This window comes from Rattus norvegicus, chromosome 4 (genome assembly GCF_036323735.1).
Source record: "Rattus norvegicus strain BN/NHsdMcwi chromosome 4, GRCr8, whole genome shotgun sequence".
Taxonomy (NCBI): domain Eukaryota; kingdom Metazoa; phylum Chordata; class Mammalia; order Rodentia; family Muridae; genus Rattus; species Rattus norvegicus.
Window position 1 is genome coordinate 165,678,677 of NC_086022.1, and position 16,235 is coordinate 165,694,911.

The following is a 16,235-nucleotide window of genomic DNA, read 5'->3' on the forward strand; positions in this document are numbered from 1 at the left end:
GCCTTACAGAAGCTTTGCAGTTTTATGAGATCCCATTTGTTGATTCTTGATCTTAGAGCGTAAGCCATTGGTGTTTTGGTTCTGTTGATTCTTTCTATGGTCCTTTTTGTTTCTTCTTGGTTGATTTCAGCTCTGAGTTTGATTATTTCCTGCCTTCTACTCCTCCTGGGTGTATTTGCTTCTTTTTGTTCTAGAGCTTTTAGGTGTGTTGTCAAGCTGGTGACATATGCCCTTTCCTGTTTCTTTCTGCAGTCACTCAGTGCTATGAGTTTTCCTCTTAGCACAGCTTTCATTGTGTCCCATAAGTTTGGGGATGTTGTACCTTCATTTTCATTAACTTCTAAAAAGTCTTTAATTTCTTCTTTATTTCTTCCTTGACCAGGTTATCATTGAGTAGAGCATTGTTCAATTTCCACGTATATGAGGGCATTCTTCCCTTATTGTTATTGGAGACCATCTTTAGGCCATGGTGGTCTGATGGCAACGCATGGGATTATTTCTATCTTTCTGTACCTTTTTGAGGCCCGTTTTTTGACCAATTATATGGTCAGTTTTGGAGAAAGTACCATGAGGAGATGAGAAGAAGGTATATCCTTTGAATTTAGGATAGAATGTTCTATAAATATCTGTTAAGTCCATTTGGCTCATGACTTCTCTTAGTCTGTCTAGGTCTCTGTTTAATTTCTGTTTCCATGATCTCTGCATTAATGAGAGTGGGGTGTTGAAATCTCCTACTATTATTGTGTGACATGCAATGTGTGTTTTGAGCTTCAGTAAAGTTTCTTTTACGTATGTAGGTGCCCTTGTATTTGGGTCATAGATATTTAGGATTGAGAGTTCATCTTGGTGGATTTTTCCTTTGATGAATATGAAGTGTCCTTCCTTACCTTTTTTGATGACTTTTAGTTGAAAATTGATTTTTTTTGATATTAGAATGGCTATTCCAGCTTGCTTCTTCCGACCATTTGCTTGGAAAGTTGTTTTCCAGCCTTTCACTCTGAGGTAATCTCTGTCTTTGTCTCTGAGGTGTGTTTCCTTTAGGCAGCAGAATGCAGGGTCCTCGTTGGGTATCCAGTTTGTTAATCTATGTCTTTTTATTGGGGAGTTGAGGCCATTGATGTTGAGAGATATTAAGGAACAGTGATTATTGCTTCCTGTTATATTCATATTTGGATATGAGGTTATGTTTGTATGCTTTTCTTCTGTTTGTTTTGTTGCCAAGATGATTAGTTTCTTGCTTCTTTTTGGGTATAGCTTGCATCCTTATGTTGGGCTTTACCATTTATTATCCTTTGTAGTGCTGGATTTGTAGAAAGATATTGTGTAAATTTGGTTTTGTCATGGAATATCTTGGTTTCTCCATCTATGTTTATTGAGAGTTTTGCAGGATACAGTAACCTGGGCTGGCATTTGTGTTCTCTTAGGGTCTGTATGACATCTGTCCAGGATCTTCTGGCTTTCATAGTTTCTGGCGAAAAGTCTGGTGTGATTCTGATAGGTATGCCTTTATTTGTTACTTGACCTTTTTCCCTTACTGCTTTTAATATTCGTTCTTTATTTTGTGCGTTTGGTGTTTTGACTATTATGTGATGGGAGGAGTTTCTTTTCTGGTCCAATCTATTTGGAGTTCTGTAGGCTTCATTTATGCTTATGGGTATCTCATTCTTTAGGTTAGGGAAGTTTTCTTCTATGATTTTGTTGAAGATATTTACTGGTCCTTTGAGCTGGGAGTCTTCACTCTCTTCTATACCTATTATCCTTAGGTTTGATCTTCTCATTGAGTCCTGGATTTCCTGTATGTTTTGGACCAGTAGCTTTTTCCACTTTACATTATCTTTGACAGTTGAGTCGATGATTTCTATGGAATCTTCTGCTCCTGAGATTCTCTCTTCCATCTCTTGTATTCTGGTGGTGAAGCTCATATCTACAGCTCCTTGTCTCTTCTTTTGGTTTTCTATATCCAGGGTTGTTTCCATGTGTTCTTTCTTGATTGCTTCTATTTCCATTTTTAATTCCTTCAACTGTTTGATTGTGTTTTCCTGGAATTCTTTCAGGGATTTTTGTGATTCCTCTCTGTAGGCTTCTACTTGTTCTCTAAGGGAGTTCTTCACATCTTTCTTGAAGTCCTCTAGCATCATGATCAAATATGATTTTGATACTAGTTCTTGCTTTTCTGGTGTGTTCGGATATTCCGTGTTTGCTTTGATGGGAGAATTGGGCTCCAATGAGCCATGTAGTCTTTGTTTCTTTTGCTTGGGTTCCTGCGCTTGCCTCTCGCCATCAGATTATCTCTAGTGTTACTTTTTTCTTCTATTTCTGACAGTGGCTAGACTGTCCTATAAGCCTGTGTTTCAAGAGTGGTGTAGACCTGTTTTCCTGTTTTCTTTCAGCCAGTTATGGGGACAGAGTGTTCTGCGCTTCCTATCTACAGGTCTTCAGCTGTTCCTGTGGGCCTGTGTCTTGAGTTTACCAGGCAGGTTGCTTGCAGCAGAAAAGTTGGTCTTACCTGTGGTCCCGAGGCTCAAGTTTGCTCGTGGGGTGTTGCTTATGAGCTCTCCGCGGCCTCAGCAACCAGGAAGATCTGTGCTGCCTTTTCTGGGAGCTTCCGTGCACCAGGTTTCCAGATGGAGTTTGGTGTTTTCCTCTGGAATCAGTAATGTGTGCAAAGTGTAGTCTCTTCTGGTCTCCCAGGCGTGTCCGCCTCTCTAAAGGTTTAGCTCTCCCTCCCACGGGATTCGGGTGCAGAGAACTGTTTATCGTTTTATATGTAAGACCTCATTCGACTTCTATTTGAGCTCTGTACAAGGAGGTAAGAAAGAATTGCTTTGCATTCTTCTACATGCTGACCTCCCATTGAACAAGAAACATTTGATGCAAATGCTGGATGATTTTAACTCCTTTGTTAAGGATCAAGTGAGCATATATGTGTGTTCATTGCTGAGTTTTCAATTCTCATTGATTTATCTGACTGTCTGGGCCATAATGCATGGAGAGAGACAGAATTGGTCAAAGTTCTTGGAAGAAGTTATTAAGTGATCATCCCTTAACGAGACATCTACATCAATTTCTTCCCCTCTACACCACCACCAAGAATCATGGAATAGCAGGGAAGGAGACATAGAAAGAAAGTAAGAACCAGAGAAGGAAAAGAGCTCTCCTAAATGCCGCCTACTGGACAAAATAAAATTTCTGAAAAAATTATTTCTTCTTATTGAATTTTTATTCTTAGTTGACAGTTTCAGAAAAGGAGATTCAATTATTTATTAAGCTTGTAGCCCTGATGACTTTCATAGTTTTAGTAGCTGAGTGACAATCATGTACCTATGTAGAGTTAATAATGAAGGCATGAGATAGTCAGACACATGTTAGAGTTTTTAGTTTGAATAGATTTTGATATATTGATATATTGTTTGTAGTATGTAAAATACTCAAGAAAAATATATAATATTAATAAATTAAGCAGTAAACTATTTTCTACCAGATTATACATTAAAAATGTGAAACAACACCTTCAAATGGGAAGTAGGCATCCACAAGTAAGCGTATATGAACATGTTCTTATATTTATAAGGAACCAAAAATTATATAAGCAAACAACAGTAAAAATGTCAAGAAATGTGTGAGAGACTCACATTCAATGTATCTCTCATGATCATTCAGTCACTTCATAGCATCTCAAGTTACTGACTTGCTATTGCCTTGTGCATCTTAGAAGACACAATCCTGAGATATATTAAGCATCATTGGTCAGTACCTTGAACACAAAACTTACCTGTTAAACACTGACTCATACACTTCCTTATGCAGCCTGCTTTTCCCCATGAGCTCCATAGAAAATGAGGAAAGTCAAGGTAAATGAGTGAAAAGCGTTTATAAAAAATCTCCCAATTCCCATACCACTTTTAGAGTCTGAAGGGTTCAGAAACTCACCAATTCAACGGGCTGTTGTCAATCCATGACCATTCCTTTTTTATATTATTATATGACAATCCAATCCAGTAACTTTCTCGAATAAAGTGTTCCTGAAGGAACTTCTGTAAAGGAAAGAACACACCTCATGATGAAATTTCTGTCTGTTTGATGAGAGAAGAGCAAGTCAAACTTCCCAGCATTTCTTTGTCATCCTTTGCTGTCCTGTCTTCCCAGTGCTTAGTCCCACCATGTTCATTTTCTTAACCGACTTCCTAGTAGTAGTGCATTCATATCAAAACTATGTCAGTTCAATTTGCTATTCAAAATAGAAACTTCAGTTGTTCTGTGATACTGGGTTTATCACATGATTTGTGACTGTGATTTGTAGACCAAGTCTCACTATGAATACAAGCCTGTGCTTGAACTCACTATCTTCCTGCCTAAGGCCCAGGAAAAAAACAAAAATCACATAGCATGTATTCAAAAATAAGTGCATATTTGATTAAAACAAAAAGTACAGAGTACCCACGATACAATCCACAGTCTTCAAGAAGGTGGACAAAAAGAAGGGCACAAGTGAGGCTGGTTCAATTCCACTTGGGAGAGTTAGGAAAGTAATCTCTGAAGGCAGACGTAGGAAGTGACCTCAGTCAGACTAGGTAAGGGGAGAGGATACAGGAATATGGTCAGGTATGGGGGTAGCAGAATGAATGAAAGTGTGCAATCTCTGGGGTGGAAGGTAAGGGTTCCCTCTATTTCTAGATGGGGTTGCCATCCCACAGTTAAACACTTAGACCCAGAATTATTCCCTCTAAATGAACTTTAGAAACAAAATGGAGAGGAGACTGAGAGAAAGGCAGTGCAGTGACAGGCCCAAAATTGGATCCACCTCTTGGAAAGGCTCCAAGGCCTAACATTATTACTGATGCTATGGTTTGCATACAAACACTTGTCTAGCATGGCTGTCCTCAAAGAGGCTTGAATCATTACCAGGCAGAGACAGATAGAGACACTTACACCAATCATTTAGTTGAAGTCTAGGACCATCGTGGTTGAATAAGGGAATGTGTGGAAGAAGCTGAAGAGGAGAATATCCCCATAGCTGACAAGGTATCTCACTTAAACAGAACCCCTTAGATCTCCCAGATAAATATCTGCCAACCTCACAGCGTATAGGACCTCGTAAAAGGCCCCAGACAAATATACATCAGAGGACTTTCTCAGTTCCAGAAGATGTACCAAGCCACCAAGAGACATGAGACCCAAGAAGTAGGGCTGGTCTGGCAAGAGAGGGGTGGCAGACTCTTTTTGAAACAAAGGGAGAAGAAATGAGATGAGAAACTGTGGAGGGAGGACCAAGAGTGTATAATGACTAATGGACTGTAAAAAAAAATAATTAAATAAAGGTAAGCAAAAGGAAAAAGAACTGTGGAAAAATAGCAGTTTATTTCCCACATGCATGTCCCAAACCCTTTGAGTGTCAGTATGGGCAGGAGGCCTGCATTTCTACAAGGAAGAAGCTAATGTGTTACACTTTACCATCATCTTTATTTCTATCCCACAGTAGTTACTGTTGGAGACTCAACTCATTCAACAGCAGGAATGTGCTGCTTGCAGTGCATTCAATCTGGTAATGCTTGACAATTATCAACGGAAGAAAAGAACCAAGTCCTTTCTCAGACTGACCACAAATTACATGATCCCTTAATCTGTGCTTGTAATCTCCAACTCTCCTCCTTATGCTTGGTGACCTTGGGTAACAGAGACTGGCTATTTTTCACCAAACTTTTTTCTTTTCTACCTTGAAGGTAGCTGGATGTGGCTGAATGACTGTGTTCTAGCCAAAGGAATGTGACTGAAAATACAGTGAGTTATCTCTAGGCCAGTGTAATAAAATTACCTTGCTGAAACTTCCACTCTTTCCCCTAACCATTCAAAAACAGAACACAGAAGATGCAAGGACCTAACACATGACATCAGTTGTTCAATTTTTGTCAATTTATTCAAAACACATACTTATGGATTATATTAATTCTCTGTATTAATTTAGTGAGTATCACCTATTACTAATATAAAACCTTACAATGTAGGCATATGAATTTTTTCCAGTTATGTACATTTATACAATTTTGTATAAATCTTGCATTCTTTTGTTAAATTTATTAATGTTTTCTGATTTTTGAGGATATAATAAATAGACTTGTTTTCTTAATAATTTCCTAATTTCATTGCCTGATTGTCCATATATATTATAACATGCTCTTTTTATTGATCTTCTTTTCTAAGTGCTCAACTTAACTCATGTGTTAGCTTAATAATTTAATGAAGCTTCCGTTGGATTTTCAACCTAAGAAATTTCAACTGGAAATAGAAATACATTAACTTCTATTTTCCAATATAGTCTTAATTATTTCATTTTCTTGCCTACTTGTTATAGCTAAACTCTCTAGTACAACACTGAATATAAATGAACAGAATGAGCAGTCTATCTTGTTTTTAACTTTAGAGTGAAATCATTCACTTTTACTCTGAAATAGGATAACACCTGTGAGTTTTTTACTCTTGTCCATTTAGAAGTTGGATGCATCACCTTGTATAACCCTCCCCCCAAAAATCCCATTGATCATTGAATGAATTCAGATAACCTATGACATTATTCAAACTCCATTCCTGAATAGTAGAGAAACACATTGGAGGTGTTTGTATGGAAAGTAATAGCCTGTCTTCAAAGAAATTTCATAAAGATAAATAGTACTGTGTGAAATAGTGTGCATGAATCTCCATGCTATACAAATGAACTTCCCATACTTCAGATGTAGAAGTGGAATAACTGATGAAGGAGAGATACTTCTCATCATTTAGAGTGTCTTACGTGTGACATTGGAGTGGCATAATATTTAATTAAGGAACTGATTTTATTTTTTAAATTGTGGGTAGGTTTAAATGTAATTATGTTGATGGAGTTAGTGTGTGTTTGTGTATTTGTGGGTGTGTGTATTTGTGGGTGTGTGTATTTGTGGGTGTGTGTATTTGTGTGTGTGTGTTTGTGTGTGTGTGTGTGTGTGTGTGTGTGTGTGTGTATTCTTTGTGCTTTCCTTGATTTTGCTGGTAAGTGTTTAATTATTTCCTGTGGTTTCTTGAATGTAGATACCCTCTAGGATTCGAATTTTTCTTTTAATATTTTCTTGGATTTGTCTTGAAATATCTTGTTTTCTCCATCTATGGTGATTCAGAATTTTACTGGGTATTGTTTTCTAGGTTGGCATCTGTGGTGTTTTAGAGAGTTCAACATATCATATCTGAAGTCATGTGTAATTCTAATTATTCTGCCTTCCACTGTTACCTGCCTAATTTCACGTGGAGCATTTAATAGTCTTTCTTTCTCTGTAGTATTTGTGTTTGATCAATATACTGTGAGAGTGTTTTCTTTTCTATCTCGGTCTAATTTCTGTTCTAAAAACATCTTCTATGTTTATAGGCTTCTCTTTATAGAGGTGAATGTTTCTTTAGGTTGGAAAAATTTCATATTTTGACTTTCCTGAAATATTCTGGACTTGGATGTGGGAAACTTTGGGTTTCGTTTCTGTTATTCTGAGCTTAGGACTCTTCATGGAATAACAGATTTCATGGATGGGTTGTGTAAAGAATTTTTTAGATTTAACATTTCATTTGACTGATGTATTAATTTCTTCTCTCGTATTTTCTATGTCTGATGAAAACAGAGAATTCTCAAAAAAATGAATCTCAAATAGCCAAGAAGCACTTATATAAATGTTTAAATCCCTTATCTATTGGGGAAACACAAACCAAAACAACTCTGAGATCCAATCTTACCCCAAGCAAAATGGCTAATATCAAAAATTCAAGTGGTAGCACATGCTGGCAAAGATATGGAGCATGGTGAAAACTCCTCCATTGTTGGTGGGGGTGCACATTTTTACAACCACTTTGGAAAACAATTTAATGGTTTCTCAGAAAACTGGCAATAGTTCTATACTAAGACCCAGATATACCACTCCTGGGCATATATCCAAAATGTGCTGCACCATCCCAAAAAAATCTTGCTCAACTATTATCATAGAAACTTATTTATAAGAGCCGAAAGTGGTGAGAGCTTAGATGTCCTTTAAATGAATAATGTATAAATAATATGGTACATCTGCATAGTGGAATGCAATATAGCTATGAAAATAAAAGACATCATGACTATTTCAGACAAATGGATGGAGCTTTAGAATATAATCCTGACTAAGGTAACCCAGTTCCAAAAATGACAGGCATGGTATGAATTCACCTCTACATAGTTATTAGCTACAAAATACAGAGTGCCCATGCTATACTACACAGGCCCTAGTAGGACAGACAGAAAGAGGGGAACAAGCAAGTATGCTTCAGTCCCACTTGGAAGGGGAAATGGATGGGCATGGACAACAAATGGAGAACTGGAATTGGTTGGGAAAGGGTATAAGAAGGGGAGTGGGAAATTCAGGGTTCCATGTGGGAATGGGTAGTAGGGATGGCGTGATTACAATGAAAATTAGTGGCCATGTTCGACTGATGGGAAGGGTAGGGACATTCCCAGAATATGCTGGAGAATTGGGATATGGAAGGTACACATGAGTCAATAAAGGTGTCCTCACCTGTGACTCATATTGGTAATATGGAGCCTGAGATGGCTGCCTCCTTTGGCCAAGTAGAAACTCTGGGGAATCAAAACAGACAGCAACCCACCCACAAAATTTTCATCCAAAAATGTATTTTGTCTACTATACATGCAGAAATTGTGGATGGAGCAAAGACTTCCCAGTTCGAACAGTCAACTGATAATTGGTTCAACTTGAGACCTACCCCATGGAAAAAAGCAACAACCTCTAACCCTATTAGTAATAGTTGACTATCCTTGCAGACAAGAGTTTAGATTTTCTACCCAGTAGCTGACACAATCACTGACCGTACTAGTGGTGCTCAGACAAGAGTTTAGTTGCTTCACCCATACAGACATATACAGACACAGAGACACAGAGCCATAGAGTGGATGGAGTTTCAGGAATATTTTGGAAGAATGTAGGCCCCAAAGGGGGTTAGAACCTTGACAGATAGACCAACAGAAGCAACTAACCTGGACCATAGGTGTCCAACAAACAAAGAGCATACACAGAGCTAGATCCAGATTTCCCTGCATATGAGCATTTTGGTCATGATGTAGGTCCCAAGAAACTGGAATGGGAGATAATATATATATATATATATATATATATATATATATATATATATATATATATATATATATGTATATATGCAATCATCTTCTACCTGAGCTTCCTTATCTGGACTGAGTGGAAGAGGATGCACCTAGCTTCAGGGAAACCTGATGTGCCAGGATGAAGTAATAACTAAGGATCGACCACCCTCTCAGAGGAGAAGGGAACCGGAATGCAGGATGGACTGTGGAAGTTGATGTGCAAGAGGGGGTCAGTGCACAATATGTAAGATGGATAAGAAAAATACAACAACAACAACAACAAATAATACTAATAATAAATAATTTAAAAATTGGTTATGATTACTGTATCAAATGGAAAAATTGCACTATTTTCTGTCATTAAAATCGTTTTATGCTGTTGTTTAAACATGTATTAAATTCATGTATAAATATCATGCTGTGTTATAAATAACAAAGGATTCAAGATGATGCTTCAATCATTTCTCTAGAAAAATATAGTATTCATAATTGAAAGGATTTTATTAGTAATTGTTTAAACAAGAATGTCAGAATCTTGGAAAATTTGTTTTCTATCAAATGGTTGTTGCTTTTTTCCATGGGATAGGTCTCAAGTTGAAAAAATTATCAGTTGACTGTTCCCAACTGGGAAGTTTTTGCTCCATCCCCAATCTCTGCATGTCTTGCAGACAAAATAAGTTTTGGGATGAAAACATGGGTATCATTTTTACAAAATGTAAGAATACTGCACAGTAAAGCTAGGGACAGTTTCAGAGAAAATCACCATGGGCCTAACTAGTCAACCATTTATTTCCCCATTTTCATAGCATGTCATTTTGAAAAAAAGGCCCAGAGCTCAACTATTTTCCCTGTTGTCATCTGATCACTTATCTCAGGCATCAGCATTTTCCGGGTCCAAAGAGCAAACACTAGGCATCAGGGGCTTATTTGGAACTCCAAGGAGAAAAATGACTTTCAGCCAGAGGATGTGCTATACAAAGGGGTAAACTTCATGAGGGAAGGCATGCTTTTTTAGGCACTCTCTTGTAGACTCCTGAGAAAAGGAGGGGATTGAAAGTCACAAGTGTCTTTGTATAACAAGTCTCCTCTTAACATACTTGAGTCCCACAGTTTTGTTCAAATTACAGGAAAACCATATACTTTTTAAAAAATCCGAGATTCAGTATCTCATTATTCAAGGGTAGAAATAGAATATAAGAGAATAAGGGACAAGTAAATATCTACAGTACCAGTTCATCCTTATCATCAATCTTCAGAAAGGATAAGTTGTAGTTCTGGCAGGTCTGTTTACATTCATGCCATGTTCTTATGTCCATGATGAAATAATAACATTTTATACCATGGCAGAACCAGTGCATTTCAACACACCTGGCTACAGAAAAGAGTGAAAATAGTTAAACATTATTTACTTGGATTGTGTTATCAGAACAATGTATTTATTAAGGCTCCATGTCCCAAATACTCACACACACACACACACACACACACACACACACTCACACACACACACGCACACACATACTCACACACACAGAGAAAGAGAGAGAGAGAGAGAGAGAGAGAGAGAGAGAGAGAGAGAGAGAGAGAGGAGAGAGGCAGCAGACAGACACACAGACACACAAACACACCCATAAAATTAATTTTTTTATAAATGCATCCATGTAAAACTTTAAGTCTATTTTAGAGTGAATACTTGTTGAATATACTCTATTAAAAACTTCTGTGAGCATTTCCAATATAGAGGCAAATGATAGCAGGAAACCATACAACTGAGAACAGGATCTCCACTGGAGGAATTGAAGAAAGGACTGAAGGAGCTTAAGGGGCTGGCAACCCTGTAAGAGCAACAATGCCCACCAACCAGATCACCCAGGGACTAAACCAGCACCCAAAGATTATATATGGACTGACTCATGCTCCATCTGCATATATAACATAGGATGGCCTTGTTAAGCACCAATGGGAAGGGAAGCCCTTGGTACTGCCAAGGCTGGGAATGTCAGGGTGCAGGAAGGGGGAGTGGATGGGGAGGTAAATGGCACAGGGGACTTATGCCTGTGAAACTGAAAAAGGGATAAAAGAACTTCTATGTTATATCAGCAACAAAGTGGGACACTCAGACCTTCCCCTGGACCAAAAAAAATAATTATCAGGATTAGTGATTTGTGATTCCAACCTCAGGGAACTAGAAGTATACCAAACATAGAAACTATAATATTCATCTAACCCAGACAGGTATTTCTGGGTTTCCAAGACCTTACATGAAATACGGAACCCTCAAATGATTAACCTAGAGATCACCAGAATCTTAAGCTGAAGTTTGCCCCTTAAAGCTTCTATAAAATAAACAATAGATGATAACGCAATTCTGTATTCTTGGTCCTCCCCTGATACATACCTGTGTGCTGAGGGGAAGCTAAAACAGTCTTAGTTTTTTTGTACCATCTGTTTTGTTCTCTGTTGAATAAGTTCAGAAGAGTATTGCTGGGAATACACTGTACAGACATATTTCTCAACGTTTCTTCCTTTAAGTTGATATCATTTTCCATGGTGCTGCAGTTATGGTGACGGTTTCGGGTTTTCTGAAGTTCATGTCTATACTGAAAAACTAATGTATTCACATGTATAATAGCAAAAATGTTGATAAAGAATATATATTAAAATTTAAGATTTGAGAGAAAACTTCATGTTGACAGACAACACATCATTATTTTCATTGGTACTTAACATTTATAAATTAACACTTCTATTAACTCACTATTGAAACAGATACACATATTTTTCTCTATAGTTAAGATGACTGTAAATTAAATAACACAGCTGAAGGAAATTGTGGTGGAGGTAAGTTCCAGTTACTTAATACTTTACAGCATGATTAGAAAAATAAAAACCTAAGTAAATTATTCAGTGAATATTTAACACATCATGGAAATTTGAACTAAAAATAGTTAAGAAAGGGGATGATAATTATTGAAACATAAAGTATGTAAACTATGCACCTCCATAGCTATGTTTTAGCATAGCCTAGAAGTGATACTCTGTAAATATGAAGGAATCTGATAAAGTTATCTTTTAATGTCTCACAACAGATGAAGTTTTTTTTTACTTAACCATTACCTCAAAACACAGAAGAAAAAGGAAAGGGTCATCAATTATTTGCACAGTTGTTTCTCACAAAATATTTGCATAAAATAAACAATCACCTTAGCTCAGAAATGTAGACTACCACCAAGTCCTCAGAAGGAACATGGCCAAGAGTGAGAAAGAGCAGGGGAGCTGCTAACCACCCCAGAGCTAACAGATTAAGTATGAAAGCAAACAGAGCACTGCAGAGTGTCAGGACAAGTTACTAAAGTCCAGAGATTCTGGCTCATTCCATGATTATAGGCAGGAAAATGGACAGAGTGTACAACTCCATGGTTCATGTCTGAAGCTCTTCTTTAGGCAGAAGGTCAAATAAGATGTATCTTAATTACTCACTGTTTGTTACCAATACTGCAACAGTAACCAGCAGAAGTAAACAGAGGATTCCAAGAGCTATCACAATGAGCTTCCAGGGGACTGAACTCTCTTAGATCAACAAAACAAAGCAAGGAATCAACACCATTAAAAGAGTAGGTCTCAATATTAATTACAATTTTGTGTAGCATAGGAACAAGGAAAATTATCCACAAGTTAATGATAAAAACAAACTGAATATGTGCTATCAAAATTGTAAATTTCTACTTAAAATACACTCACTGTAGAAATTCTACATGAGTGAAGTTTCAAAAACTTTGAACTTACTGTAGGCTTGGCCTTGTATTGTGAATCCTCCTGACTTAGCCTAGAAGGGGCTGGTTATCAGGCATGTGCCCTTACCCATTACTAAAAGAAGAAAAAGGCATTCTACACAAAGCACTGGAGGCATAGATCCAATCCAAGTACAAGATAACAAACTATAGCATGCAGTCCACAAAGAAAGATTGGATAGGTAAAAGGAAGGATGGATGTTCCAGAGATATTCTCGACCTAATCTCTATAAATCTCCATCTTTGAAAGTCGATAAGTCCACTCTCTCTTTACACTGCAATTTTGATATTGCTCTATATAAAACTAAGTAATTGGGTGTATCTGAGGCATTTGAAATCTGAAACTCATGCCTCTGTTTAACTAGGTCAAAGAAGAAATGGTTATCAGTTTGGAGCACAACGGTGACTGTGTGTGTAGAACAAATAAAATTAAAAGAAAATAAAAAGTAATGCTTCTGCTTTTTCATTAATATACCAAATTATTCTTTGAGGTTTTCAGAAATTTACACTGGACTTTACTCATTCCCTTACCCACTATTCCTCTCATCACTTCTCCCTTCATCTGTACTTTATTTCCAGTAGGAGACTGCTCCTTCTGACAGACATCTTTTGTTGCCTGTTGCATTAGATGTTGGGGATATTTATGACATTAAAACACTTTCCTGAGAATGAAAGCATTGTTTCTAATGCATAAGCTTCATTTCCATAGAATTTGTTTCTCAAGATAATCCGTTTTCACAGACACATTTGTCTTCATTTTAAAGTTCCAGAATTTTTTTTGACTAGACGAAAGAATAATAATAAAAACCTAATAATTTCTCATTTCTTGCTTCTCAAGTAATTTTTTATAGATTTCTATTGTTCTACTCTCCCCCTCTGATTTATTTTACAACTACCTAAATACTAAAGAATAGAAGTAAGGTTATAATTCTTTTTTCTTTTTATTTAAAATGTGATTGCTGTATTTTTAAAATTAGTTTTGAACAATACTGTACTTGATTGTACTCCAACTAATACTTTTTTTTGCCAAGATCCTTCTGCATAACCAAGTTCAGATGAAATGGAAAAGTATTGTTTTTTATAGAAGCTAGGAGGATATTTCTAAAATTTTAAAAGACTTAAAACATGAAATTTTATATAAATAAAACACTTACCTCTGTGGCCAATTTCTTTAGCACTTTGAGTCTCCTCAGACCTCACTTCGTTCTGGAACACTGACGACTTATGAAATCTCACAGTTGTGTAAGTAACCTCTTGCTCAGTCATCTTCTGGAATATATGAAGTATACTGGAGCCTTGAGAATTGTTTTTTTTTCAAATTTTAAATGTTCACCTATAGGAAGGTACCTAGATCTGATGATAAAGACGGTTGGGAAAGGGTGGGGTCTGGCAAAATCCCTTAATACCCAAACACCCTGACATGAACTTCTCCCCATTTACATTGCAGATGAGAACTCATTGTACATTTGTGATATAGCCATTTATATTTCTAAGGGTCCCAGCAATTATTGTTAAGAAATATGGGAAAAATTACATATTTACTAATAAGTCATTATAATAGTGGCAAAGCCCCTTTGTTCAAAATGTTCAACACATAAACATGTTAGGATTTAAATTGGTATCACTGAAAACATAGAAATACTTTTAGACAATCTATTTGATTAGTAAACGTCAAAGCTTTAGGAATAAAAAATGTTTTAAAATTATTTACACAGTTTGATAAACACATGAATATAAAAATGTCATTTCAGTCTTTTTATTTATTCATGACTCTCAGAGTTTTCCAGAAACAATCTTCAAGAGAATATTTGAAGGTTCATACGGCAGGAGTTCCAAGACAGAGAAATAACTTTAGGTTTGAAGTCCCAAACATTTGAGATGCCCAACCTCTCCACCTAGCCACAGCCTACCCATTCCTCTCTACTCTGGGACCGGGTAAGTGGATTCAACTAGAAAATATTCTACTGAGTGGGATAAAGCAGACCCAGAAAATCAAATGCCAAATATTCTATATTATCTGAGTTCCCCGGTTCAAATTCTTCGGAAATGAGTTGAAACTTTTAGTAACTGCAGAACCAGGAAAGTAGAAAGGGAATATTTGTGAATGGGTCATGGGAGCAACAGAGAGAGGCATAGTAGATACAATATGAAGTTTTAATCTCAAACCATTCCATGTTCATAATAATGTTACATATAATATACTCATACATGATGTTTCAGGAAGAGGTCATATGAAAATAAATTTTGTCACTACGCTTATGTAGTATACATGAGCTAACGTCCATGAAGGACACAATCTGAAAATAGATATCAATGCATTTGTAAATGTAAAATATTTTTAAGTGACATTACCCTCACCTTAATAACTGAGATGTGTACCAGCAGATAATATGGGCAAGCTGCACATTCTTATCTAGTTTCTTAATTTGTGAAGATTTCTGAAGTGATTTATTTTTTGCTTTATTTCTTGACATAAAAAGCAGCCTTCAACTACAGAATAATTTTTCAAAATTGTTGTTTCTTATTATTGCTCAAGCCGAGATTCATGTGTCTGGAAGACAATTCTACAAATTTTGCTCTCCAAATTCATGTGAGTTCCAGGGATCAAACTCAAGTATTCAGTCAGGCTTTTGTAGCAAGTTCATTTACAAACTCTACCATATAACCTGGTTGATAATTTGACATCATTCAAATGGATAAAATATAAACACTTGATCCATTTAAAAAGTTATGATCTCCATACATCATTCAACCTTAATTTCTTAGAACACAACACAAGTCACAGCATACGCTGAAAGAAAATACTAGTACAGAATAATATTTTCACATGCTGCCAGAGTTAATCTGATCTAATACAACCAACAGGGCTTCCCCATCTATCTGGATCTCATGTCACTCCATCTGAAATTCTCTAAATTATACTTGATCATTTGATAGAAAAAGAATAAAAGCAGCGATTGTTACCTGTGTCTCTATCCCGATGCGATTCTCGTGGAGGAAATTGGTCACCCAATTGGTGGAGAAATTGACCTTTACTTGTCTGTATACCCTAAGAGGCTCAGAGAAAAAGATAAAACTAAATTTCTTCTGAGTGGTACTCAACCTCATGATTTTCTGCCCCTCCTCTTGACCTAACCAAAAAGAGGAAATTGCTTAATGAAAGCTATGAGAGCAAAGGAAAGAAGCAACATATTGTTCCAGATGCTGCAAAACAAATGTCCATGATTGATATTTGAAGACTGAGAAGATGTAATATTCTGCGGTGAGAGTAAAGCCAGTGTCCTTAGCAA

General features: G+C 36.7%; 1 protein-coding gene across 1 annotated transcript in view; it reads right to left on the bottom strand.

Annotated features, from left to right (window-relative positions):
- Ly49i5 (Ly49 inhibitory receptor 5) overlaps nucleotides 1-15,976 on the bottom strand; it is a 25,694-nt gene extending 9,718 nt beyond the window's left edge. Inside the window, exons 1-6 of the mRNA NM_001009501.3 lie at nucleotides 15,910-15,976; nucleotides 14,100-14,298; nucleotides 12,635-12,724; nucleotides 11,553-11,762; nucleotides 10,384-10,526; nucleotides 3,931-4,034 (exon numbers count right to left, since the gene is read on the bottom strand). Of these exons, the coding sequence (NP_001009501.1) occupies nucleotides 3,931-4,034; nucleotides 10,384-10,526; nucleotides 11,553-11,762; nucleotides 12,635-12,724; nucleotides 14,100-14,211 (659 nt within the window). The 5' untranslated portion in view covers nucleotides 14,212-14,298; nucleotides 15,910-15,976. The remainder of the gene's footprint in view (nucleotides 1-3,930; nucleotides 4,035-10,383; nucleotides 10,527-11,552; nucleotides 11,763-12,634; nucleotides 12,725-14,099; nucleotides 14,299-15,909) is intronic.
- Between the last annotated feature and the right edge of the window lie 259 nt (nucleotides 15,977-16,235).